Raw genomic sequence first — 25,398 nt, 5'->3', positions numbered from 1 at the left:
TCAGATTAGCTTTTTATTGTTTAGAAATAATTTCTGCAGAAATATGAACAAAAAAAAGAAAAAAGCTCCAACTTTTTCTCTATAAATTTAGGTTATTATACTAGCTTTGTTACATTAGAATAATTTGTTAGAATTACTAAAAGAAAAAAGAAAAACAAAACGCTCAGGGAGGCGATTTGTGTGCGTAGCTTATAACCAACCTCCAGACCAAAAAACACAAGAATAAAGGAACATAAATAAATGCGTTAAAGGAAAACTAAAGGCTGCGGTGACGTAAACCCAAATTCAGACTACACGCTCAGTGGTTCACCCATGTGATTAATAAACATACAGCTACAAAATACAAACAGCAAAGTGTAAAGACAAGTGATTCAGCTTTTTATAATAAGAGCTGGATTCAGCCAGCGTAGTGTGGAGAAGATATGACACGACAAGCTGGAAAAACTGCAGCTTCACTGGAAAAATAACATTAAAAAATAATTTTAAAACTGAACAAAAGAGTCTTAAAAGCTGATTTTTAAATTGTAAACAAGGGAAAATATTTTGGAAAAAAAGCAGTTTATTTCTGTTGTGACTAAACAAGGGCTGAAAAGATTAGTTGATTACTTGTTTGACTGAAAATTAATCACCAATTACTTTTATAACTGATTAATTAGTTGTTTGTCAAGCAAACAAATGTCAATCATTTGCAGGTTTAAGTGTGAAGATTTGCTTATTTTCTCTATTTTTTGTGGTTGTAAATTGAAGAATGTTTGTTCTGGGATGCCTTTTGGACACACAAACATAATTTAAAGATAATTTTTCATGATTTTAGTGTCTAAATGATTTATAAATTACAGCAGGCAATCAAACAAAGTATCGCCTGATTACATCGATGAGAAGAGTTATCAATCGCTGCAGCTCTAGACTTAATTTTTCCTGGACAATATTGGAACATAACATCCATGTAAACGTTTTTCTTACAAGTTTCTTTTTAAAACATAAAAACATCTTGTAAAAACAAGGTGTTTTCATGCTATAACAAGTAACTTTTTTTATAAAACGTAATTATCTTGTAAAAGCATGAAAAGTATCTTGTAATAATAAAACATTCCATGTTATAACAAGAACAGTTTCTTGTTATAACATAAAAACATCCTGTAAATGGTGAAAAACATCATTATAACAAGAAACTTTCATGTTATTATCTGAAACTAATCTTCAGCAGCTCTACGCTTCAGTACATGACTTCCATGTAATTTGACTTAATTTTTGACATTTGCAAAATTAAAATTACCTGCTTTTGACTGACAGCTTTTGTCACCTCTTTTACAAACATAAAAATTAGTTTTTAAGACTGTACAAAAAAAAACAATCCTGCTTCCCCGATCTTGAAGTGGTTTGCAGAGTTCAAACTCCAAACAGAAAACTTTCTTCTAAAATGAAACAACAACAACAACAACAAAAGCATCAACCAGCCGGCTGGTTGCCAAGGTTACGGTTTCTCTTCTGTTTGAGCTACAGAAAGTCGCCCTTTAATTTCTGCCTCTTTGGTGCTTGTTCATCTGAAGACGGCGGTAAACAAACTCAGAGTAAACACCAAACGACTCGTGCATGAAGGCCGCTGCTCCACCAGGGGGCAACAAAGACCAGTCTGCAGAAATCCCTCTTTGTGGAGTTAACCCTTTGAAACCTGGATCACCATCAGTTTTTGGGCTGCCTTCAACAAGCATTTTGATCTTTGAGCCCAAAGTAAACTAGAATTTAGAATTTAAAATTTAGAATTTTAAAAAATATATATTTTAGACTTTTTATCAAGTAATTTTCTCTTTTTGTTCTTTTACTTTTTTTCTTATTTCCGGTAATTTTCTTGTAATTTTTTATTAATTTCAAACTTATTTTTGGATCATTTCTTGTCAAGCTGCTCACGGCCTTATTTTCATGTTTTTAAAAGAAATCAAGCCAATTCTCCCAAAAACAGGGAAAAGAGAAAATCAGTAATTTGGTATGAAATGTTCTGCAGTTCTCAAAATTAACAGTAAAAAGGTGACAAACAAATGACCTGAAAATTGGCTTTTGGAAAGAGGTAGAGAAAGTCATTAGAAAATTATCAAATAACTTGGGGAAATATCAAAAAAATCTATATTTATAACTACAAATTTAAAATTAGTCTACAGAATTTATTTATTTTTTTATTTATTTTAGACCTTTTTCAGGTAATATTCTCTTTTCCTTCATTTCCTTTTTTCTAATTTCAGGTATTTTTGTAATTTTTTATTAATTTCTCACTTATTTTTGGATAATTTCTTGTTAAGCTGCTCACTGCCTTATTTTCAGGTTTTTATAAGAAATCAAGCCAATTCGTGAAGGTTTCAGAGGGTTAACTATTCAAAATAAAACCAACACAGCTTGTACCACAGACGTGTTTTTCGGCTGACTTCACATTTAGATTTCACTTCTGATGGCTGAGGAGAGACGAGAAATCTTAAACAAGTCATCCTTCGTGGACACGCAGCGACACACAGCGACACACAGCGACACACAGCGACACACAGCGACACGCAGCGACACGCAGCGACACGCAGCGACACACAGCGACACGCAGCGACACACAGCGACACACAGCGACACACAGCGACACACACCTGCAGAATACGACACGACAAACACAAAACAGAACGGAGAAACAAAAACAGGAAACAGTATTTCTCTCCTCACCATCACTAGCACTCTGCTGTGTTCGTGGTGCTTTCGGATCATTCGAGAGAAACTTTACAGGCACAAAGTGGTTCTACTGCTTTTCCCCGATCGACAGGGAACAATTCAAAACGAAAAGATTCAGAGTTTCTGCGTCTTCGCGGCCGCTCAGTGATTTTTCTAAACTGTTGATCACATTCAGCGTTCGGATGTGTCGCCTGTCAGTGATAATTAACTTTTTGTTGAGCGGTGCATGAATCATTAAGTGGTGTTATTTCATGTTTTGCTGAATCAAAACTGAACATTAACCCTTCTGAGCAAATTATTGGTATTGTTTTTGAAAAATATCGGGAGAAGGCAAGGAGGAAATTACTCAAATTTGAAACAAAAGATGAAGAAATTAGCACTTTTTTTAAAGAAAAAAAAAGGAATGACTTGAAAATTGCTAATATATAAAGTTGTCTGCATATTTCCATGACAAAATTTTGTATGTAAATATTATTATTATATTTTCTGAAAATGTCCCCTACTTTTTTTTTTTTTTTTTTTTTTTTTAAATAAACCTCTAATAATTTTATTCCCTCTTAAAAAGCAACAGATTTTAAGGTAATTTTTCTTTTTTCTTTTCCAAACTTTTTGCAGCTTGCAGGGCACCGTATGCCAAGTTGCTCATTGCCTTTTCCCCAAGTTTTTTTTAAAAATAACCAATATTTTTCAGGTTTCAGAGGTTTTAATGCTTGTAAAATGTGTCTGAATGCAGCACAAGAAAACTGATGATGGTCCAGGTGTTAAAGGGTTAACTAAACTCCCATTATGATTCTTGTTCACCATTTCGGACAATCTGCAGCTACGAAAAATGTGTCTGATTCATTCACGTTTAAAAAATAATCCTGGATGATTTAGGCACACGTATCTTTTACGACTTAACCAGTAAAATCACTTCATGGTGGGATTTTCTGAAATCTCTGAACTCTTTTAAATCTAAATTCAGCTGCTGCAACACAGAAGCAGGTAAACACGCCACAACTCTGACATCGCAAAAAGCAAAACAAAAATTATCTGGAACGGAGTGCAGACAAGTGCCACCACAAACTTCACATAAAGTGCAATTTTTTTTCCCCTCACGGCGTCAGACCGGCTGAAGCTCCGGGAAAACCAGCGAGACAGAAGACGAGACGATCCAACATCCACAGGTCAACGCGTCCGCCTCTTCCCGCCGCTCGGTTTAATGGCTCTCTATCACCACGGGCTCGTACCCGCCTGCAGACACCCTGCGAGGACACAAACACGCAGAGACAACCGTCAGAGAGGCTTAACTTTGAACACAGTTTACACGTCTCTTTAATGAGCATTTTCATTGTTACCATATATGTTTATTTACAGTACATTTCATTTGTTGATCATTTTGTCTGTGTTCATGCATGTGTCCTAAATGTAGTCCAGATTGTGTATTTGAGTGTAATCAGTGAATTTGCAGCTCAGCTCCTACAATAAGCCTAAAATACACTGTGGAAACTAAATAGTTACATTCAGACTGTTCAGGTCAAAAAATGCTCCATTGAAACCCATTCAAACTGACATTTTTGATCCCACAGCCATCAAAGCAGAAAAACATGCATTATATTATTTCTGGGTGTCATTCTGGGCTTTTGACTTGACATTTGTTATTTTTGGTATTTTCCACCTGATGACGAGATTTTTACGATATTTGAAAATACATCCTATCTCCACTCAGTGACCTGTCACAATCAATGTTTCTGCAAATCATTGACATATCCCAGACTGTGATCATAAAAAAAAAGCTGCATGTAGTATATTGGTAATTATATATATATATATATATATATATATATATATATATATATATATATATATATATATATATATATATATTTTTTTTTTTTTTTTTTTCATCTAAAAGCATAGTGGCATCATGAAAAAAAACTGGCATTTAAAGGGTCCAAATTCTGAAAATTAACTAATATTTAATATTTATGATTAGGACTGATGATGGTTAAAAAAAATAACAATAAATAATATTAATATATTATTTTTTTATAGCCTCATTTTGAAAAGTGCATTTTGTGTGCAGAGAGTATGTGTGTGAGTATTTGACACTGCACAAAAAATAATAATATATAAAAATCAATCAACTGCTACAAATCACTGACATATCCCAGGCTGTGATAATCAAAAACTAATACTCTGCCTTGCATGTAGTATATTGAAAATAATTCATTTTTTGATTTTTTTTTTCATTAAAAAAATATAGCAGCAGCATTACCAAAACATTTAAAGGGTTAAAATGCTGAAAATTAATAAATATCTGACATTTATGATTTGGACTGACTTTGGTTAAAAACTGAATATTTTGTGTGTAATATTAAAGCGAGCCCTGAGAGTTATTAAGGCACAGAAACCAGAAATACAAACAGGTTGTGCGCAGGTAAGCAGCAGCTTAACAGTAGATAAACAAACACAGCGACACATCTGACCAATCAATACTTCTTCTGAAAACTACGTTGTGTTTCTTAACACATTTAACGTAACCAGAAAACTGCTTTAGTGCCAAAAAGCGGAAATGTAACTTCAACTGAAATATCGATCTGAAGGAAGTTAAGTGAAAGTGAGTGAAGGAGAAGAGGAAGAGAGACGCACAGATGTCAATGAGCGGAGAAACAAAGAGAAGAGGAAGTGATGGAGAAACAGAGAGTGACGGAAAGTTTCTCACCTGTTCCCGAGCCTGATGCCGCTGAGCGCAGTCGTCCCGTCTCTGCTGACGAACAGCCGCAGGTTGCTGTCTGAGAGCCAGAAACACAGAAACCGAGTTAGCGGCCGCTGACGGGAACCAGACGGCATCGAGACACAGACAATAAAACGTGACATGACACAGAGCTGCAGACGGAGAGAGTCCGAAGATGGTGCACGAGCTACAGTTTCAGTTATCGGCATTAAAAATATGCATTTAAATTAACTGCAAAACCTTCACACCAAGAGAATCACCAGAAATACTTTATTTTATTTTAATTTTAATACCTTGTTATTTGTTCATTTTTATTTGCATTCTTTTTGGAAATTTGTTATTAAGAACCAGAATAAATTACTACTTTTCTTTCTTGCATATTGTGATTTCTGATCTAACCGAAGATTTTAATTTATTAATAAATAAATTAATTTATGATTAATTAACCAGAAAAACCTCATGAGATCAAAAAATCTTCTTTTCTATTTTATTGTGCATTTTAGCATATTCTATTTTCCGATCTTTTTATACTTTTTTGACTTGAGTGTTCTTTAAAATAAATTTCTTATTACTATTATTATTATTATTATTATTATTATTATTAGAAGAAGTAGTAGTAGTAGTAGTAGTAGTAAGAGAGTCCTGGCCAAGACAGGCAATCTAGTTTTTAAGATCTAGTTTCTTGAGAGCTACACCTTAATTACATTGTAATTATATTAATTAAAATCAAATCAAATTAAGAACTACTTTCTTGAGAACTATATCTCAACTTGAATGAAATTAATTAAAATTAAATTAAATTAAGAGAGAACCAGATTTCTGTTTAATTCGTTTAATTTAATCTATTTTAATTTAATTCATTAATCCTAATTTAATTAAATTTTGATAAAATTCATTAAAATTAAATTAAATTAAGATCTGTTTCTTGAGAAAACACCACACAGACACAAAGCTGCACGATCGTTTTCTCCGCTGTACCTTCAGTGTTGTTGATATCTGCAAAGTTTTGGCTTTGGACAATTTTCTCCACGATGTCGTCGGCATCGATGCGAGTGTCGTCTACCCAGGAGGGCTGACTCTCCACTGAGTCCTGCTTCCTCCTGAAACACAGCGATTAGAAGAAGAGAAGAAGAAGGTCATTAAAAACCTGGAAAAGTCATGGAATTCGTAAATAGCAGTTTCCAGGTCTAGAAAAGTTTTGAAATATTAAATAGATGCAGAAAGTTTTGGAAAATGTCACAGAAATTTATTCCACAAATACCTATTAAATTTAAAAAAAAAAAAAAAAAAGGTTATTTGGATCAGTTAAGATAAACTGAGAAAAAGTTATACTAGTTAACCCATTAAAACCTGGACTGACATCAGTTTTCTTGTGCTGCGTTCAGATGCTTTTCAAAGGCTATTTAACCCCTTGAGCAACTTAGCAAGAACTGTCAAACAAGAAAAGAAATTAGTAAGAGCTGACATGAAAATGACCTGAAAATTAGTTTAAAAAGGCGGGAAAAAAAACAAAAACAAGGAAAACGTAATACATTTCTTTTCTTGTTTGTTTTTGTTTTTTATGTTTCTTTATTTATTTGTTACTTTTTACTAACTTCTTGCTCATTTTTGGCGCCGTTTCTTGTTTAGTTGCTCATTACCTTCTCCCCAAGTTTTTGAAAGTTATCAAATCAGATTCTGGTTTTACTTAATGAGACACTTTGTGTTACAACTTGTTTGGATTTAAAATGCTCTACAAATAAAGTCGATTGATTGATTGATTGACTGATATGAACCCTGAAAGAAGAAAACTGAAATGATAAGAGAACAGTAATCCACCGATCAGAGCACTGATGAGAGACTGAACTGTGTGTCTGTACCTGGGAGGCCTGTTTGTTGGTAAGACAGGCCGCGGGGGTCGAGGAGGTCTTTCTGGACGTCCGGCGTCCTTGTCTCCCTCTGTAGGCGTCTCTGCAGTGAAGCCTAAACCTCCGGAGGTGCTGCTTCCTGTCGAGGTGTTCCTGCGGTGTGTGAGGTCCGACAGGCTGGAGGAGCAGGAGTGCTCGGTGCTGTAGCCTGCAGGAAATTACAGAAGACAGAAAACAAATATTCTCTATTTTGCAAAGACCATTTTCTGGAATATTAACGGACTTTACAACAAAGGCTGGATGAAATAGCAGTTAATTAATGCTGTACCTGAGATTTTGCTGTGCTGGCTGGCGTAGCTGGAGTTACGAGAGTGACCAGACTGGAAGATTTCTGCAGGAACGGACTGGTTTACCTCTGATTCTTCAAGGAGACCTGAAGGCACCAAAAAAGAAGAAAATATCGCTGTTATGTATTTATTTTGCCTCAAAATATTTGGATATTGCGCTACAATAATACAATACAATAATGCGCTGTTATTAACTGTAAGACCTTCACACCTAAAGAACTGCCATTATTTTTTCATTACTTTTCATTTTAATCTCTTGTTATTTATTTATTTTATGTGCATTTTTGGAAAATTGGTAATAAGGGCGAGAATAAATTGCTACTTTTCTTTCATGCATATTGTGATTTCTATATAACAGAATATTTCTTGTTCATTTATGTATTGATTTAACCTTTATTTGACCAGAAAAGCCTCACGTTTTTCCCCCCAATTTTTATTGTGTATTCTATTTCATGATTTCTTTAAATTTATTTTTATTATTTATTTATTTTTGTGTCTTTGAATACCTTAAAGTGCTCTTTAAATAAAATGTATTGTTATTATCAAAAGTGTCCTGGCCAAGACAGGCAATCTAGTTCTAAAGATCCAGTTTCTTAAGAACTAGATCTTACTTTAATTTAATTTGATTTAAATTCAGAAAAATTAAATTAAATTAAGATCTTGTCCTCAAGAAAACTCCACACAGATAAAAAGCTGCAAACTTGATCTTTTTCTTCGCTGCTCAGAAGAAGAAAACAACACAGTTATGTATTTATTTTGAGTCAAAATATTTGTTGTCTTGCTTCTTCTGCAGGATCAGACATCAAGCAGTTTTTGTGTACTTTTACGGTAAATTACAATCATTTAGTGTCTGTGTTTCTGAGAAGTCGAGCAGTTGGCAGGTTTTCTGTAACTGCTTCAAAGCTCGTTCATGTCTCATGGCTGAAAATTTGCAGATCCCTGAACCAGACGCTCTGAGTGACTTTAATCCTTTAAATTGGTTTTATAAGTTGGAACAAAACAGGTTTCATTTGAACTCAAACTGAACACAATCCTAAACACTGTCAGTTAGTTTTCCGTGCAGGGAGAATCATCTCAAAAAGTTTTTTTTTTTTAGAAGTTGTTCCAGAAAGTTTTGGCTTGGAGTGAAACACATCTGGCTCAGAAGGTCGAGCCAAGATCGAAAAACTAGAGTCCAGTCTGAGTCTCTGACATCATTTTACTGCGATTAGTTTTTCCTATGAGATCTAAAAACAGGTATCACCTTTTTTAGTCTCAGACAATTAGGGACGATTAAAGCAAAGAGGAAATTATTTGATCTGTTCTCAGTCTCAAATCCCGTCACCGTACCTGGAATTAGGGTTACGATTTAATACAATTTCATTGATTCTGAATCCAGGAGCAAATCTGCTTATCACATCCAAATCCTTTTGAATCCCTTAAACCCCTAAAACTCAAAGATTAACATCCAAACATGAGCACAAATTTCCAGATTCAGCATGTTGAATATTTATATATTTACCCTTTGCATTACATACGTTACTCTTTCTTGGGAAAGACATAAAAAGTTGCAAAATAAAGATTTTATTAAGAGACTGCTTTAACTCTGAGCTGCAGGAATACATTGTCTGTCATGCAAAATCGATTTTTGCCTCCTGTGTATCAGCTGAATCATGTTTTATTTAACAATAACAATTTAATTATGAAATGGAAAGTGTAAGCTAAACACCCCAAAACCACTTAAATATGAGTCATGTGTTGGCTCAGTGAGCATCGTCTGCTTTTCTTCTCTTCCTCCTCTAAAATCCGTCCACATTGATTTGTCTGAATCTTGCAGACCTCCACAGCCTTGCAAGCATCATAGCACACTTGTTTGGTTTTTGCTCCTCCATGAAACAGAATTGAATTTTAAACCTTCGAATTGGCCCAACGCTGCAGTTTGGGAACCACAAGCTTAAAGGGGATCCATTGTGCACATTTTCAGGTCCATACGTGTTCTGAGGGATTTTACGAGAACATGTTTACATGTTTTAAAGTCCGTGTTGTACCTGAACTGATGATGGAGGGTCGAGGCTTGGCGGCTCGGCCCAGAGAGACCCCTCCGGCAGGCCCGGGCTCGGCTGTCCCCTCCCCCTTACAGTCCAGCTGCAGGGTGTGTTCTCGCCCGGGGACGGAGATGGACTTTGCTGTGCTGGGAGGCCTGCAGGACAAAAAAAACAAAAAAAAATCAAAACACAACTTATCAGCCTGGAACAGATTAAATGAGCGCTGGGCTGCTTAGCTTGGCACGCTCAGATGAGATTCATTTTATTGACTGCGGGGTAAGTGAGTCATTGCTGAAACAAAAGGACAGAAGAGCACAAATATTATGAGTGCTTTATAATCCGGTAAAAAAGTTATAAACATACCAAGACGTCAATAAATTCCCGAGGACTCATACACAATATTCAGAACTCTTCTGATAAATATTTAGGACAAACTAAATCATTTGAAAACCTCAGAGCATGATGGTGAGATTCATTTTTTCCCCCTATGTTTAAGCAAATGCTGCATTTCTTTATTTTGCCATACAGAAGGTCCATTTCATTATAACCCCAGCTAATTATTTTAACAATTTTCTTTTTTTGGACATATTTGCATTTCATTTAGTTGGAAATGCATGTTTTGCTTTAGATTAATCAGTTTTAAGACCAGAAATTCAGTGGTTTTTTTTGCTAAAAGTCAGATACAAAACAAGGTGGGACTAAAAAACCTTATAACAGTACAAAAACACCTATGATTTAAGAAAATTATATTATTATATTATATTATTATCATATTTAGAAGCTTTGAATATCTTATAGGGGTGTCCCGTTTTACTTAAAATCATGTTTGTATTTACATTTTTTATCGACTCTGTGAATAAACAATTAACAAACAAACAAATACGTTTCATCATTCAAGATTCAAATCTCACACTTTGAAAAACTCACGTTTTAAAACACGGATCTCCAGACAGGAGGGTCATCCCAATGATCACCTGTAAAAAAAGGTCATACTGTTAAACTGGACAGACAGACACCTTCTCGCGTCAGCTCTTTTTTTTTTTCTTAGGTAACATGCTACAAGAAATCACAATGTGCAGTTTGTCCCAACAGCCCAGTCTTTTTGCTTGTCTTGTTTGTTTTGTCCTGTCTTGTCTTGTCAAATGTATTTAATTGTCATGTGAAGTTAGGTATGTATTGTGTATTTGCACTGTGTAAGTCTGTAAAAACACAAATAAAAATATGGAAAAAAAACAATTTTAACATACATTGTTTCTATTTACAAACATCCAAAGTTAAATGCAAAAACAATGAAGGAAATGTCTTCACTGTGAACTATGGTTGCAAATTGTAAGCACTTTCCTTAAGCGATTTGTAAAATTAACAATCAATCAATTAAAAAAAAAAAGAAAAAAGAAAATATAAAAAAATTGCTCATTTCAAACAATAGCAAATGTATTTTTCCTTCATCAAAGCTCACAGCAACATATTGCATATGATTTGATGGCAGTGCATAGCCTATCCATTAATCAATTAAATTTCACATATTCGATTAAGTTCTTAACGATCATCAATTAATTGTTACCATCCCTACTGTGAAGTGCTCATTCTTCTCATTTCTGAGCTAACATTACCAGAATGATGAAGTGTTTTCCCACAGTTGTGAAACTGCTGCCTTTTAAAATCAATCCCTAAAAAGTAGGAACTATTTTCTTCATACTGAACTACATCCGCCAACTGAATTACTGCACAGAAGGAAAGTGTGCCTCGACTCCAAACACCACCGAGCTGGCTAACGTTACAGCTCAGCCGAGGAGGACGCCGTCAATGTTTACATCGCGTCCTGTCACGAGCCCCTCGTCCATGAGTAGATGCACGCTTCCTTCTGCTCAGTGATACGGTTGCTAGAAAGAAAATAGTACCGATATGAAACTGGTCACAAAAGGTCTGTGGATTATCTTGAGTAACCAGGACATGATTTCTGTAAAGAGACATTGCTGTTGAGTTTTTCATATGTAGTTTTTCTCCTTTTCGTGCTTTAAGCACCACAAGTCCACAGTGCCAAATATGTCTTTTTTTATTTAGGGGTGAATTGTCCCTTTAATATACAACAATTTGTTTGCTTTTTGTTGGTCATATTTTGTATTATTTATCTGAATAAACAGTAAATAGAGTATTGTGGTGCAAGATTTGTCTCCAATTTCATTAGATTGCATAAAACTGAGATACTACAGTACAAGTGCCTCAAAACTGTGCTAAAGAACTGTGCTTGAGCACTTAGTTACATTTCACCTCCGCAGTTAAATATCGATCATTATCAGCCAGCTCAGACAGCGACAAAGTTAAAACTCCAGAATTGACAGACGTATATTTCTGCTGAAGCAGCGATGAAAATGCTTCCACTGAACAGCTTGATGGCTGCATAAGCAATAATAGAAACTGACTGGAAAAGCTTGGAGTAAGTTCCCAGTAAAGCTCACTGACGTCTGAGTTACACACACAACATGAAATCTTCCAGAGGACCGAGATGACTCGATGACTCAATGACTCGATGACTCGTGACTGTCTTGGCTCTTTGATTTTGAATAGCAGTGTGTGTGGATGACCTCTGGGTGGTGCTGCAGAGTCTCCATCACCCAAACCAACACACTAAACTGCTGCTGCTTCACTTATATTTTGTGTTCAGCTTTTATGAAGAAGCGGTGATTTTGGGGGCTGAAACTAGCCACTTTCAATGCAGACGAATCTGCAGATTAAATTTTTAATAAATTGGTTGATCCTTTCGATAAAATAAAATGCCCGGAAGTTGTGTATTTCCTGAAATCTAAGGTCTTTACATACAGTCCAAACTCCAAAATACTTAGTTTACAGTCACACAAGTAATAGGGGACAGAAACTGTTAAAATAATAAATAAGTAAACTGTGCTCGAAAAGGTACAAAGGTTAAATGAAATAAAACTGTGAACTGGAACTAATGATTACTATTTTCAATCTTGATCCATCATTCAGGTCAATAAAATGACTATAAAATGATATAAAACTGATACAAATGATCACTGATCACTGATTATCCTGAAACCCAAAGCGATGATCTTTGAATTCTGTTTTGTCCGACTGACCATCAAAAAACACCAAAAAATGTTCAGTTTGACATCAGTTAATACAAAAAAAAGTGATTTCAGAGTGATTTTTTAAAAATAAAATAATTTCCATCAATTATCTGTACATTAACAAATTGTTTTTTCAACAACTTGTTTCATCTCTAGATGGAACTAAACTACTCAAATATACTTGTGATTTTACATGACAAAGGGACCATTGATCCTCGTTCTTTTCACTCTGCTTCTGACCAAATTTGCAGAGTGGAAGCAATCAATGAAAAGGTCAAGGGTCAAAGGTCAAAGTCTCCGAGTTAATGATCGAGTTTCCTTCAGGCATAAAGGGTGAGGGTGCAGACTTGTAAAATAAAAATAATCTTTCTATATTCTTGTGTTCCTCTGATACAAATAAAGACATAATTCTTACAATCAAAACTATTAAAATTCAAATAATGTTTAAAGATAAAATAAACTACTACCAAAACTAGTTTAAAAAAAATGTTCAGTGAGAAAAAGGTTTTTATCAATCTGTGGAGCAAAACTATGGAGAAGTTTTAATGTTTAATGGCGCTAAAACAATGTCCAGACATTAACCAGGTTAAAATATTATAAATAAAATCATTATTTTTTCAGGCTTCAAGGATAAAGAGGAGGTTTAACAATCACCAAATATTTACAGGGGTTACTATTTATTTATTATGTTGATTAACATTCATTTTTTTCCTAGTTTATCTTCCTCTTTTTTCTTTAAATAATGAAAAATCATGGATATTTGATTTTAATTATGCGGGTGTATTTATACATTTAACTAATTACAGTATAGGTTTAAATTAATAAGATAGCTAGTTAATTAAAATTCATTAACATATGGATTAAATAAGTTTCTTCTCACTCCTTTTCGAATATGTAAACCGAGTCACTATGTGCTTGATCATTTCTTTATGCTTTTCCATTGTTTGTAAATATGATTTTTTCGCTGTCTGCTTTTGTATTTTTTCCATTTCCTTTTTTACGTGTTTGAAACAAATAAAACTTAAATGAAATATTAGAGAAAACATGCAAAACGTGTTTTTCATCATGTCCTTGCCTTCAGTATGGAGTTGTCCTGCCGTGTGTTCTTGGTGTCGTATCCCTCCAGCAGACAGCAGCGCACGGTGGAGCCAGAGCCCGCAAACTCCGCCATGTTGAGGTCTGTGAAGCCCAGCTGACGATGACAAAGAAACAGAAGAAGAAGAGTTAATTCTAGATGCTCTAATGGATAGGTTCACTGACTTTTATTTTTGGCAAGAGATATTTCTGCGACACCCGTTATTTAGCACACCGAGCAACTTGACGTTGTTAAACCAGCTTCTGAAGTTTGAATGTATGACAGGGTGCAAAAACCACACGTCAATCTTAACAGACATCAAACCAGGCGAAGAGTGAAGCCTGTATTTTTAAAACGGCTTTGATGAGCGCAAAAATAAAAAAAAAAAAAGTTTACTGACTATTCTCCGCTGAGTGAGGAGCAGGTGTAGCATGTGGTGATTTAACTTGTTAAAGTCTCTGCGACCTCAATTAATCAGAGCAAGACGAATGTCGTTCTCCTATCTGGGAACGACTCATCAGAATCTGGGGCACATCTAAAACGTGAAATGGCCCTTTACACACCCAATCAGAGTGCACCCTGGGAAGAAAGTGAGACAGCAGGTTTCATACTACAGAGACGTGGTTTGTTTTTTAAAGAAAAAAAAAGGAAGAAATTAGGAAAAAAAAAAGTTGCCAGAAAATTCCCTAAAAATAAGCACAAAAAAAAGAAAAGTAATGGTTTAATGTGTTAAGAAGGCAGTGAACAACTTAACAAAACATGGATAAAAATTGCAAGAAATTAGTAAAAAACAATGACAGGAAAATTACCTGAAACAAGCAAAAAAAACAACAGTTAAAAAAAAAATTAATTACACAAAAAAATGGAGTGGCACCTGGCTGTAGACAGAGAAGTAGAGAGAGATAAATGAGTAAATTTTGAGAGCATTTCGAGCGAGTTTTGTGGAGTGTTTTTTTGGTGTTGATGTTGTTGGAATCGTTGGGCGAAAATAAAGAAGCTGCCGTTTGCCAGTTAGCATCATATAAGAAGATGAAGAATACAAAGATGTCAGCATTGTAAATATATTAACTGTGACTGATCCGTTCTGCTCTAATTGTCCACCGGTGTCTCCGCCAGTGTCTCCGCCAGTGTCCACTCTGCTCTCATTCTTTGCCGGTGTTCCCGCCGGAGTTTCTGCCAGTGTCCACTCTTATTTTTTGCTAGTGTCCACGCCGGAGTCTCCGCCGGTTTCTGCTCCGCTCCCATTCTCCGCCGGTGTCTCCATTGGTGTCCGCTCTGCTCCCATTCTCCGCCAGTGTCCACTCCGCTCTCAGTTTCCGCCCGTGTCCGCTCCGCTCCCATTCTCTGCTGGTGTCTCCATTGGTGTCCGCTATGCTCTCATTCTCCGCTGATAATTTTAATCAACTCATCCTTCAATTCCAAAGATGTACCAGGATCAAGGACAAATGAAATTTAGTTTTTTTTAAACTTTGTTTAAGAAATGACTAATAAATGTACCTTCTACTTTCTTCTACCTTGAATTTGCTGAGGGTCCAAAGATTTAAATACTGGTAAAAGGCGTCTGGCACATGGAAAATGATGTTGCTCCAGGTTTCAAAGTGTAAAATCTCAGAGCAGCACTATTCTTAGTACATATACAAGTTGCAATGGTTCAAGTACATGAAATTTACTGCACCTTTTGAAATCTCTGACCTACATCTAAAGGTCAGGAGTTTCTATTCAGCCCCAGATTATACCAATAAGGACTCACATCTTCTCCCCGTGTGGAAACTGCCTTTTGTCTTCACTCCATTTACGATGTTATTGTAAATTAACTCGGCAGCTCTCTCAAGCTAAAGGTCCCCAATCTTCATTCTCCAGGTTTCCCTTTTCTTTAGGAGCTTCTGTTTTCATAGGTGTGTATTTAAAGGAAGCCAACTTCTAAGGAGGGAAGCCGGGTATATTTAGCCGCAAGGAAAACCTAAATGGGGAACAGGCGAAAACAGAGGAAACGGTTCCTGTCGGGCAACAACGGCAAAAGATCAACGAGCGTGTATCTTCACGAGGGGTTTGACCTTGTAGTTTTATAATGCGAGACGTGACTCATTTGTCCGGAGCTCGTTCGGTTACGGTCACAGAGGTGTTGGCAGGATGTGCTGCAGATTCCGGGAAAATGTGAACTTTAGTTAAGACGGGTTTTTGATTTATCGAGACGCCCTCCTCGAGTGAGAAATACTAATATTTACATGATGTGGCATTAATGTTTAAACAGCTCATTTGTAACTGTTTCTATGTGTTTATGAGAGGTGAGGCGACCCGAGAGGGAGACTCTTCTTACCTTCGTATATGCTTTTCCTCCTTTGAGTTCCTGCGGGGGAAAACAGGAAGACAGTTATGAACCCGGTGATCTGAACTGATCCAACTTCATATTACAGTGGCCTCCAATTACAGGGCTCCCGACGGGAGAGTTGAAATTACAGGCCGAGACCACACTCAATGCTCCTCAGAGCATGGCACCGAGGCGGCGTTCACATGGGAGATTTTAGCATCAAGTCTGCACTGAAATATCCCCGAGACATTTGTGGGAGAATGTCTCAAAACCTCCTTCAACAGTCGGGACAATCATTTTGGTTTGTTAGTGGATATAGTTCTGTAGGGTATTGATACAAGAGATAAGATAATCACAAAATTAAAAAGATTTTGATGTTACCTATGTGTTTCTACAAACCCTGACCAATACCGATTGATTTAGTGATCTACAGTACTGAAAGGAACCTTGACGGATTTTAATTTGGCACGTTAAATTAGGATCAACTGATACACTATTGCTGGAGCAATCGAGAGGTTTCAGAAAAAACCAGGCAGTCATGTCAGACTTTGTCAAATTTTACTTTATTATAATTTATTTTATTTTTTCCCCCTTTTTTGTTTTGTTTTATTTTGCTTTGAGTTTTTTTTGTGAAGAAATTACAAATAACAAATCTCTTGTCCTATTTTCAGATGAGCCTCTCATACTTTTTTTTAGGTAGGGCTGCATGGGACACAAGGTTCCTGTGGTCATGGAAAACCTGGAATAGTCATGAAATTTCATGTTTTCCAAGTTTCAAAAAGTCATGGAATAAGTACAACTTACTAAAAGTTTTGGAAAAGTCTTTATTATGTTTTGTTTTGTTTTTCAGTTTTAATTTATCCTCTAGCTGGGCTACCTTTTGCATCTTGTATGTGAAGGTCTGGTGTGGTTTTCTATCTACATTTTATTATTAAATTAGTATCAACTGACATCTGATTTTAAAATTTCAAATTGGCTTTATCCAAATTATGTGATATTAATCGGGGATAACTATGCCCAAATCAACCCAATCAAAAATAATATTTCTTTAAAATAATTTAAAAAATATAATTATGATAATTATAAATATAGTTTTTTGTGCAATTTTCCTATCTTTCCCCCTATCTATTAATCTCTTGCAGTTAGCTGAACAGCTTTTGGTCAAGTTACTCATTGCATTTTCCTCCATGTTTTCAAAAGAAAGCAAACCAATTTCCTCAGGTTTAAATACTTGCAAAGGTGTCTGAACACAGCACAAAAAAAGCAATGGCAATCCAGGTTTCAGAGGGTTAAATTTATTGAGTGTGTATATTTTGAAGTATTTTATTATTAGATTCTGAATCTCAATGGGACCATTCCTGGTTAAATAAATTAAAAATAAAAGTAAAGCAGGTCTCTAACTGCATAACTGAATATCTTTAGTCAACAGGAGTGCAGTTTTCTATTATTTTGGTTCAAATAAACTTTTAAGAACATTGTATTGATTGAATTCATTTATCAGGCACTTGTGAGAGCGGTACCTTTCTGACTGACACCCTGCAGACAGAAGGATCCAGGACGCCGGTGTGGGGATTGGCACTCATTTTGGACACAAAGGTGAACCTCTTCCTCCAGCGAACACAGTTCTCGTGAACCTCCTGTCTGTAAGAAGAAAAGAACAGCGGGAACACATAAATCTCTGCGATGAACATTTTTTGCGTTCTTGTGCTTCCGATGAATTATTAATTTCAAGAAAGCCTTTCTATTTTCGCTTACTCCTCATCTCTTGAGCAGCTGTGGTCAATGATAGTATGATTCATTTTTAAGTGACAGTGACACTGTAACATGTTATGTAAAACTACAACATAAAGTGTGTATTAATGCAAAGACTAGGGCTGTTGTCCTGACATTTAGGTCAAACCCAAATGTTCCCGAGTCTTGGCACGTTATAATTTTGATTAGTTATACTCAGAACAACACATTTGTTCCAGTTATGTCATTCCCAGTCTCTCAGCCTCCTTGTGTCCACTGAGAATCAGATTTATCAGAGCAACACTGAGAAAACATGTCATGAGCAAGTTTTTCCAAAACTAACTGAAATACAGAACTGATTCCCATGACTTCTGACACACGATTACTGTTTTAGCTGAGCTTAACTTTGGCTGATTTCTGAGGCAGATGCAGCATTTGGTTTAAGGATAGAGAGCGGAGACATTTTTTCAATAAGACCCAATAAGTGACCTCACAATCACTTTACATGATGTTAGAAAAAGTCGATTTATTGCATTAGTCCGAATTAAACTGGACTTTTAAAAATGCAAACATGTTAGTCAGACTTAAACTGGACTCGGCGTTCTGCACGCGTTCCTAGTGACTGCACCAGCCTCCCTCGGTGGTTAGGGACTATTCATTATTAAGGGGGAAAGGGGCGCTGCAAAACGGGTCAGGCATTTTTTTTAAAAAAAATGTAAGCACTGAGGAGGGATTTGTGTTTTTAATTTAGGCTTGGGTGAGGGACATACAACTTTAAAAGGTAGTATTTTACATTAATTTTTAATTAAAAAAAAGTCAAACCCCATTCACCCTCCTTCTCTGATTAATAAATCACAGTCCCAAAACACGGCACGGAAGCTATGCGATATCCTGCTGTAGAAGGGGGTTGCAGCAAAACATATTTTAGCCACCTAAAAAAATCATTACAGGTTTAAGTGTCCACTTTATTTGAATATTTATTTTACCTTCCACAACAGCCGATAGAGGCAGCGGTAGAGCAGCAATGTTTCAATCATCTGTTTTGGGTTTTTTTTTTAACAGAGTATGGTGTTTTTGATATGACAGCTTCAAATCCCCGTCAGTAACAGCTTATAAATTGGTTAAAATATTCTAAATAAAGCGTAGGCTAAATGCACTGAGTAATGAAACAACATTTTCGACATGTAAACTAATTTATCTCTCAGGATTTTTTCTCCTTTGTTACTGACAAGAAAACCTGTCAGGGAAACAGTTTAACAAAGGTCAACAGACTTCTGTGAAAACAGTTTTGCTTGGTCAGAAAATGCCAGCAGTAAACCTTTACGTATCCATACATCCTGGCTGACGGGTGGGAAACACAGCTGTCGGCGTGAAAACAAACAGACGGGTCGCTGATCTGTTTGTTTCTGAAAACAAAAGCTGGTGTGACAGGAGGAGAAATGTCTTAGAAACAACGAAGCACGCAACAACAGAAGGAAGAACGTCGATTTGTGAGACATCTTAATTTGTTTATCAAATCTGACGTGTGTTGTGTTGCTAAAACAAAGTTCACATCTAAATTAGATTTTCTGCAGCCTTTCCTGTCATCTGTAAAATCAAACAGCACTCTTGTTCATAACAGTTGGTCAACTGATCGTCACCAGTAACTTTTAGGTATTTTTCAAGAGAAAATTCCAAAAAAATTAACAAACTCCAGCTTCCCAGCTGTGGGGATTTCCAGCTTTTCTTTGTCTGTTGAGATAGTTAATTGCATATTTTTGGGTTTTTGCACTGTTGTTTGTACTTTAGGATTGCAATGGTCCTTTTCACACATTTTATGATTTGTTATTGACCAAATGATCAATGGAGAAGATAATTATCAATCGTGGAAAATAATCACTGTTTATAGCCCTTTTCATTTTGTGAGTATAATGTGTAATTGTGTTGATTTTTTTCATTATTGAGATGTGATACATTGATCTCCAGAGGGGATTCAGCAGCTCAAGGACAGAATAATTATGGATACAAAGAGAAAGTTAAAAAAATAAAAATATATAATTAGAAGTAAATAAAATAAAAATAAAAAAAAGAAACTATGACAGAGAAATTACACTGCAAACATTATGTAAACAAGAAAAAAAATTGTGATATTTTTTTCTTGTTTACATCTCTTTTCTTGTTTCTTGTTTTACATTCAAAGCCAAATATTAAGAACTTAAATTTAGAGAAATGTACTTTTATTTAACCATTCTAATGAGCAAATTAAGAATGTAAATTATTTTAGAATGAAATATCCCATTATATTATTCTGCTGGTCCTACAATGTTGTATGTAAAGTGTAAAGTTGGATTTATGCCTTTGTAAACTAGACTCTAAGGTTTTGATTATTAACCAAAGAAGATGGGACAAGAAGAAAAGTTAAGAGAGAATTAAAGTTATGAAAACACTCCCAAAGGGGGAAATGGATGTGTGCAACAACAGTTTATGGAAATCCATCCAATTGTTGAGACTATAAGCAAAATCACAAAATATTATAGAAAAGTGTGATTTTTTTCACAAGTGCAATTATCTTCTATGCAATGGTGTAAATATTTTTTAAACTTTTGAGCTTGGCACCTTATTTATTTATTTTTACTTTTTACTACCTTACTTTTTTTCTATTTTTACAGTTTATATTGTTCTTTTGCTTGCTTATCCTGTACACACCTGGCTGCTCCAACAACACAAATTTCCTCACTGTGGGACAAATAAAGTCTTATCTTAATCTTAACTGATCTTATCTTATCTTATCTTATCTTATCTTATCTTATTTCATGTCATGTCATGTCATGTCATGTCATGTCATGTCATGTCATGTCATGTCATGTCATGTCATGTCATGTCATGTTGTTGTGTTATCTTATGTTATCTTGTCTTATTCCTTTTTTTATATATCTTATTTTATCATAAAAAATCTCAAAATCAGGGGATCACAATCATCCTCTGGAAACCGGTGATGTTCGCACCAAAATTAATGGTAATTTATTCAATACTTCTTGAGATATTCCAGTCTTGAAAGGTTGCTAAAAATGAATTTTTCACTGTGAGAAGCTGTCATTCTACTGTGTAATTTGTAGTTAATTATGAACGTCTCTGGTGGTAAAACAGGAAGACGTCCAAAATCCCAAAGTCAGGACGTTTGAAGTTGATTTCTTTTTAAATGCTACACATCAATTATGGGGAGAAAATGCTCCTTACATCCATTACTCTTCATTATTCCTGAATCATGAGAATCTGCGCTGTTCTGTGAATGAGCATTATTCTGACAACCAAACATTTGGGTTAAACACCATCCTGTTAAAGACCACCATAATTTGTGTGTCTATCACCAATGAAAAAAGAGTTGTGTTTTTCCTTTTAAAACTGCAAACGGCTCATTTAAAAACTTTCACTGGATTCTGCTGAGAGGAAACAGACCAACCAAACATCCAAATGTTTCTGGAGTCACTTAAACTGCTTGACGCCTCCTTAACTCCAACACTTATAAATCACAGACACGGAGCTTCGTGGTGGGACTGCACTTAAAACTGAGGGTAAAAGAGAAATGCAATGAAGAGCCCTTTCCTTTGAAACATCAAGTACAAGAACAGTCTTAAAAAGTCTAATTAAGTAACCTATAAGATGCTCATGACACGGGCATTATGATGAGAAACTTTCAAGTTTAAAGGGATAGTTTGGGATTTTTTAAATGGGGCCGTATGAGATACTTAAGTGTAGTCAGTGTATAACATACAGTAGCTGGTGGTCAATGCTGAAAAACAGATGCCCCACAGCTCAATTACTCTGCTGTATAGAGGGTTTAAGAAAAGAAAAAAAAGAAATCATGATCTGAAACAAATACACTGAATAATGACTTGTTCTTAGTTTAATTTAAATATTACAATTATTACTTCCATGTTTTTACTTCTTCAACTTGGATTTCAGTCTTTTTGATTCATTGAGCTCTTGAGGCAGTTTGAGTTATCGTGTGAGACAGAAGGCGCTAATGACACGTGTACAACGACACACACACACACACACACACACACACACACACACTCACAATCTATAGTGCAAACTCGCAGCAGCTGCTCTTCACACTCCCCTCCCCCATCATCTTATTCACCATCAATGCTCCACAATGAGGTGTGTGATTTCTAACGCTTGTCGTCCCTCTCTTTACCACTTTTAATTATTATCCACAGTAAAAATCTTAAATGCGAAATATAATCAGAAACTAGTCTTCTTACGCGTTTATACAGTACAATGAATTTAATCACACGTACAGGTTTTACTGCTAAAATCCTGTATTTATTATCTATTGAGGACATCTTTGCTTATTGTCAGAATCAGTATCATCTTCTAAATCGCTTCAATAAACTTTTTATCAAAGCTAGCATGCCATTTTATTTTCCAATTTTTGTTTAGCTATGTAAAGAATTTTGAAAAATAAATGTTATTATTATCAAATTATTTATTGTCAGGTGCAGACCTTTAAGACAATGGATTCTAAAATATCAATTGTTTTAATTTCAAAGTTTATTCTTTAATAATATTTTTTAAATTATAATTTTACATTTTATCACTTTTCAAAATGTTATTTTTATAGAATTTTATGATTTTATTTACTATTTAAATTTTTTTAATTTAATTAACTGATGACAATGCTGGTAAAAGATTGCTCACTTAGAAGACGTTTACTGGTACAAGCTCTCAATTTAAGTTTTATTGCTTTTCTCAATTTAATACTATAAATTGAGTATTTATGTTGTACAATGAATTTAGTCAAACGTACAAGTTTTACTGCTAAAATCCTGTATTTATCATCTATCGAGGACATCTTTGGTTATTGTCAGAATCGGCGTCAGGTTTCAGGTCTTTTGACTACTGCTCAGACAAAAATTACTTATTTGAAATCTTCACTTTGGGCCCTGTGGTCTGAAAATACGCAAGTGTTGTGATTTTTTTAGATTTTTAGACTGACTGATTACATTTAATTGAAAAATTGGGTTTGCAAATGTTTTACGAGGAAGGAAGCGTAGTTCTCAAGGAAACAAATGCTCTGAATGTAAACATAACTTTGTTTACAAGAAAACTCCACAAGACCTCTTCACGCTCGAGTTTACCACCAACGATATTAATCTGTCTGAACAATGTGATTTAAAGGCTCGGGCATGCTTAACTCAAAAATTGTGGCAGACGTAGTAAAGCACTGGGAGAAAACACCCAAAACAAAACCCACAAATCAACCCTATGACTTCCTCCAGGAGGTGAAAATGAAGATTTCCCTTCATCCATCTATCCCTGGAAACAAGTGAGGTTTTCAGAGGAGCAGAAACACAAAAGCACAGTCTCTCTCTCTCTCATCTCTCTCTCTCCAAGGTCTTATCAGGAACCCGACGCTATTGGTCCTCCAGTGTGTAACGGGGAGCGTTCCCAAACCACATTCCTCAGTCCAGATGGCTTTGTTCAGACTCCATGGAAACCTCACACTCCTCAAATCCAGCGACGCTCTGCCAGCAGCTCAGAGGAGGAGGCGCTCACGCCGACAACTCTCTCTTTCAGCCTCAGACGCTTTTAAAAGCCCTCTGAACGTTTGTTTCTTAATCTCACCTGCAGCCTTTGCATCCCGTCTGTTCTCTCTTTTTACTCTTGTGTGCTTCCCTGTTTGTGCAGGAGCAGTGCAGTGGAGCTGTTAACAGAGCATTTTTCTGGCTGCGTTCACACAGCAGCTGCTACCACAAACTTTGGCCTCTCACGTGAGACTCAAATATAAGCTGTTCTGTGATCAGCGTCAAAAACGAAAAACCTGCATGTAGTCACACTATTTCAGTTCTGATCTGAATCAAACTAATATCTGATACTAAATCATGAAGGACTTCAGTCCGCCTGGTTACACCCAGCACCACAGACGAAAATACAACACTTTTATGAAACAAAACGCTGAATTTAAAGGTAAAAACTGAGGGTTTTTGCCACATCAAAAGCAAAACATTTAACAAGTGAGTAATCTATTGATATAACACTGAGTACCTCAATTTTGCAATGCATTTTACAATTACTAAATAATAAAACCGCCAGAATTAATGTTTGCAATACTACTGCAAACTATGGGCACGTCACAATTGCACGTTATTATATAGAGGATACGATGGTTGCCGTTATGTTTAGGCACAAAAACCAGTTGGTTATGGTTAGGAAGAATATCATGTTTTTGCTTAAAATACCTGGTTTTGGTGATACCACGCCCGATGGAAACACAGTGATGTCTCTGTAAAAAACTAACTCTTTTCATGACACTGTCCCTGCAGGAATCAACAGCCCTTCTTACACAGAGATCGTACCACATGGACACTTCAAGGTCCCTTTCCTTTGTATTTTTACACAGAGACAACAAGGGCAGCATCACGCCACTCCAGTATGTGATTTTAAACAGTATGCCAGCATTGTGGATTCAAAACAGGTGTGACAGCTGACAAGTTGCTAGCCACAGTACATTGGCTGTTAAAGGTGGGAATATCATGGCTTTGTGCCGCTTCGGCATTCTGTATATAACATCCGATCACAGAAAGGGGGGACAGAGTGGTCTTGCCTCTGACCCGGGAACGGAGGTGGTAACAGTCCCGAAACGAGCTCTGTGTAAAGACGGAAAGACGTGACCATGGACGGCATGAGTGTGACATTTTGACAATGTGTTTGTGTGAGCAACTCATGCAAGATTTAAAAAGCAGCTGTAAGTGTACCATAGAAAGAAGAACATTGGCGATAAATGTTGACAAACTGAGAAAACAATGATATTCACGAGCTCCTTACCCTCTAAGCAAAGGACGAGATCAGCATTAACACATTAATGCCTTTGTTATTGTTTAGAAAGTGCTGAAGATGCATATTTTATATGTCATGCTAGAGACACTCGTGTGTTAAACGTCACACATGTCATGCCTCTTTTGATTGTAGGATGCAACGATGCGGAGTGTAATCACACACTGGAGCGGCATGATGCCACCGCTGTTTGGTTCTTGATTTGCAGAAAGGTACAATTTCATTATTTTCTTGTGGCAACTTGACTCAAAATTCAGAAATTCTTGACTTACTTCTCTATTAGGTTATTATGTTAGCAACAACAATTTATTCATAAGACTTTAATTTGGCAAAATTAATGTCTTTAGTTCCATCTCAGAAGTCAAGATTATTTTATTCTGTGCACTTATAAGTAAGAATTTATAGTGTGGAAGAACCCGTTTTACCTTGTGCTAAAACAAAAAGCAGTCTTATTGGAGATATACATTATAGTTTGAATGCTTCTCATCTTTTGAGTATTAACTCTTTGACATCACTTTTCTTTTGCTGTTTTCAGATGCCTCTTAACCATTGAACTCTGAGCAGATTGGTGTGATTTCTTATTTTTAAAAAATGTGAAAAAAAGGCAAGGGGCAACTAGATAAAAATGTTTCACAAATTACAAGAAATTAGTAGATTTAAAAAATATATATTTTTAAAAAGCTAGGGAAAATTTCTAGAAAAAAAAATGTTATTTTATTGATTTATTTTTTCTTTCTTG

At 35.7% G+C, this 25,398-nt stretch overlaps 1 protein-coding gene across 1 annotated transcript in view; it reads right to left on the bottom strand.

Moving 5' to 3' along the window:
• The window catches only part of eeig1a (estrogen-induced osteoclastogenesis regulator 1a), a 44,582-nt gene continuing 19,184 nt past the window's right edge, over positions 1–25,398 (bottom strand). Inside the window, exons 3-12 of the mRNA XM_042487924.2 lie at positions 17,630–17,750; positions 16,119–16,148; positions 13,802–13,918; positions 10,565–10,611; positions 9,641–9,792; positions 7,595–7,699; positions 7,279–7,474; positions 6,398–6,519; positions 5,408–5,477; positions 1–3,947 (exon numbers count right to left, since the gene is read on the bottom strand). Coding sequence (XP_042343858.1) covers positions 3,902–3,947; positions 5,408–5,477; positions 6,398–6,519; positions 7,279–7,474; positions 7,595–7,699; positions 9,641–9,792; positions 10,565–10,611; positions 13,802–13,918; positions 16,119–16,148; positions 17,630–17,750 — 1,006 coding nt within the window. The 3' untranslated portion in view covers positions 1–3,901. The remainder of the gene's footprint in view (positions 3,948–5,407; positions 5,478–6,397; positions 6,520–7,278; positions 7,475–7,594; positions 7,700–9,640; positions 9,793–10,564; positions 10,612–13,801; positions 13,919–16,118; positions 16,149–17,629; positions 17,751–25,398) is intronic.

The sequence above is a fragment of the Plectropomus leopardus genome, chromosome 4, assembly GCF_026936395.1.
Source record: "Plectropomus leopardus strain MGB_pleo_1.0 chromosome 4, ASM2693639v1, whole genome shotgun sequence".
Lineage (NCBI taxonomy): Eukaryota > Metazoa > Chordata > Actinopteri > Perciformes > Serranidae > Plectropomus > Plectropomus leopardus.
The sequence above is the reverse complement of the archived record's forward strand: the minus strand, read 5'-3'. Positions and strand labels throughout refer to the sequence as shown.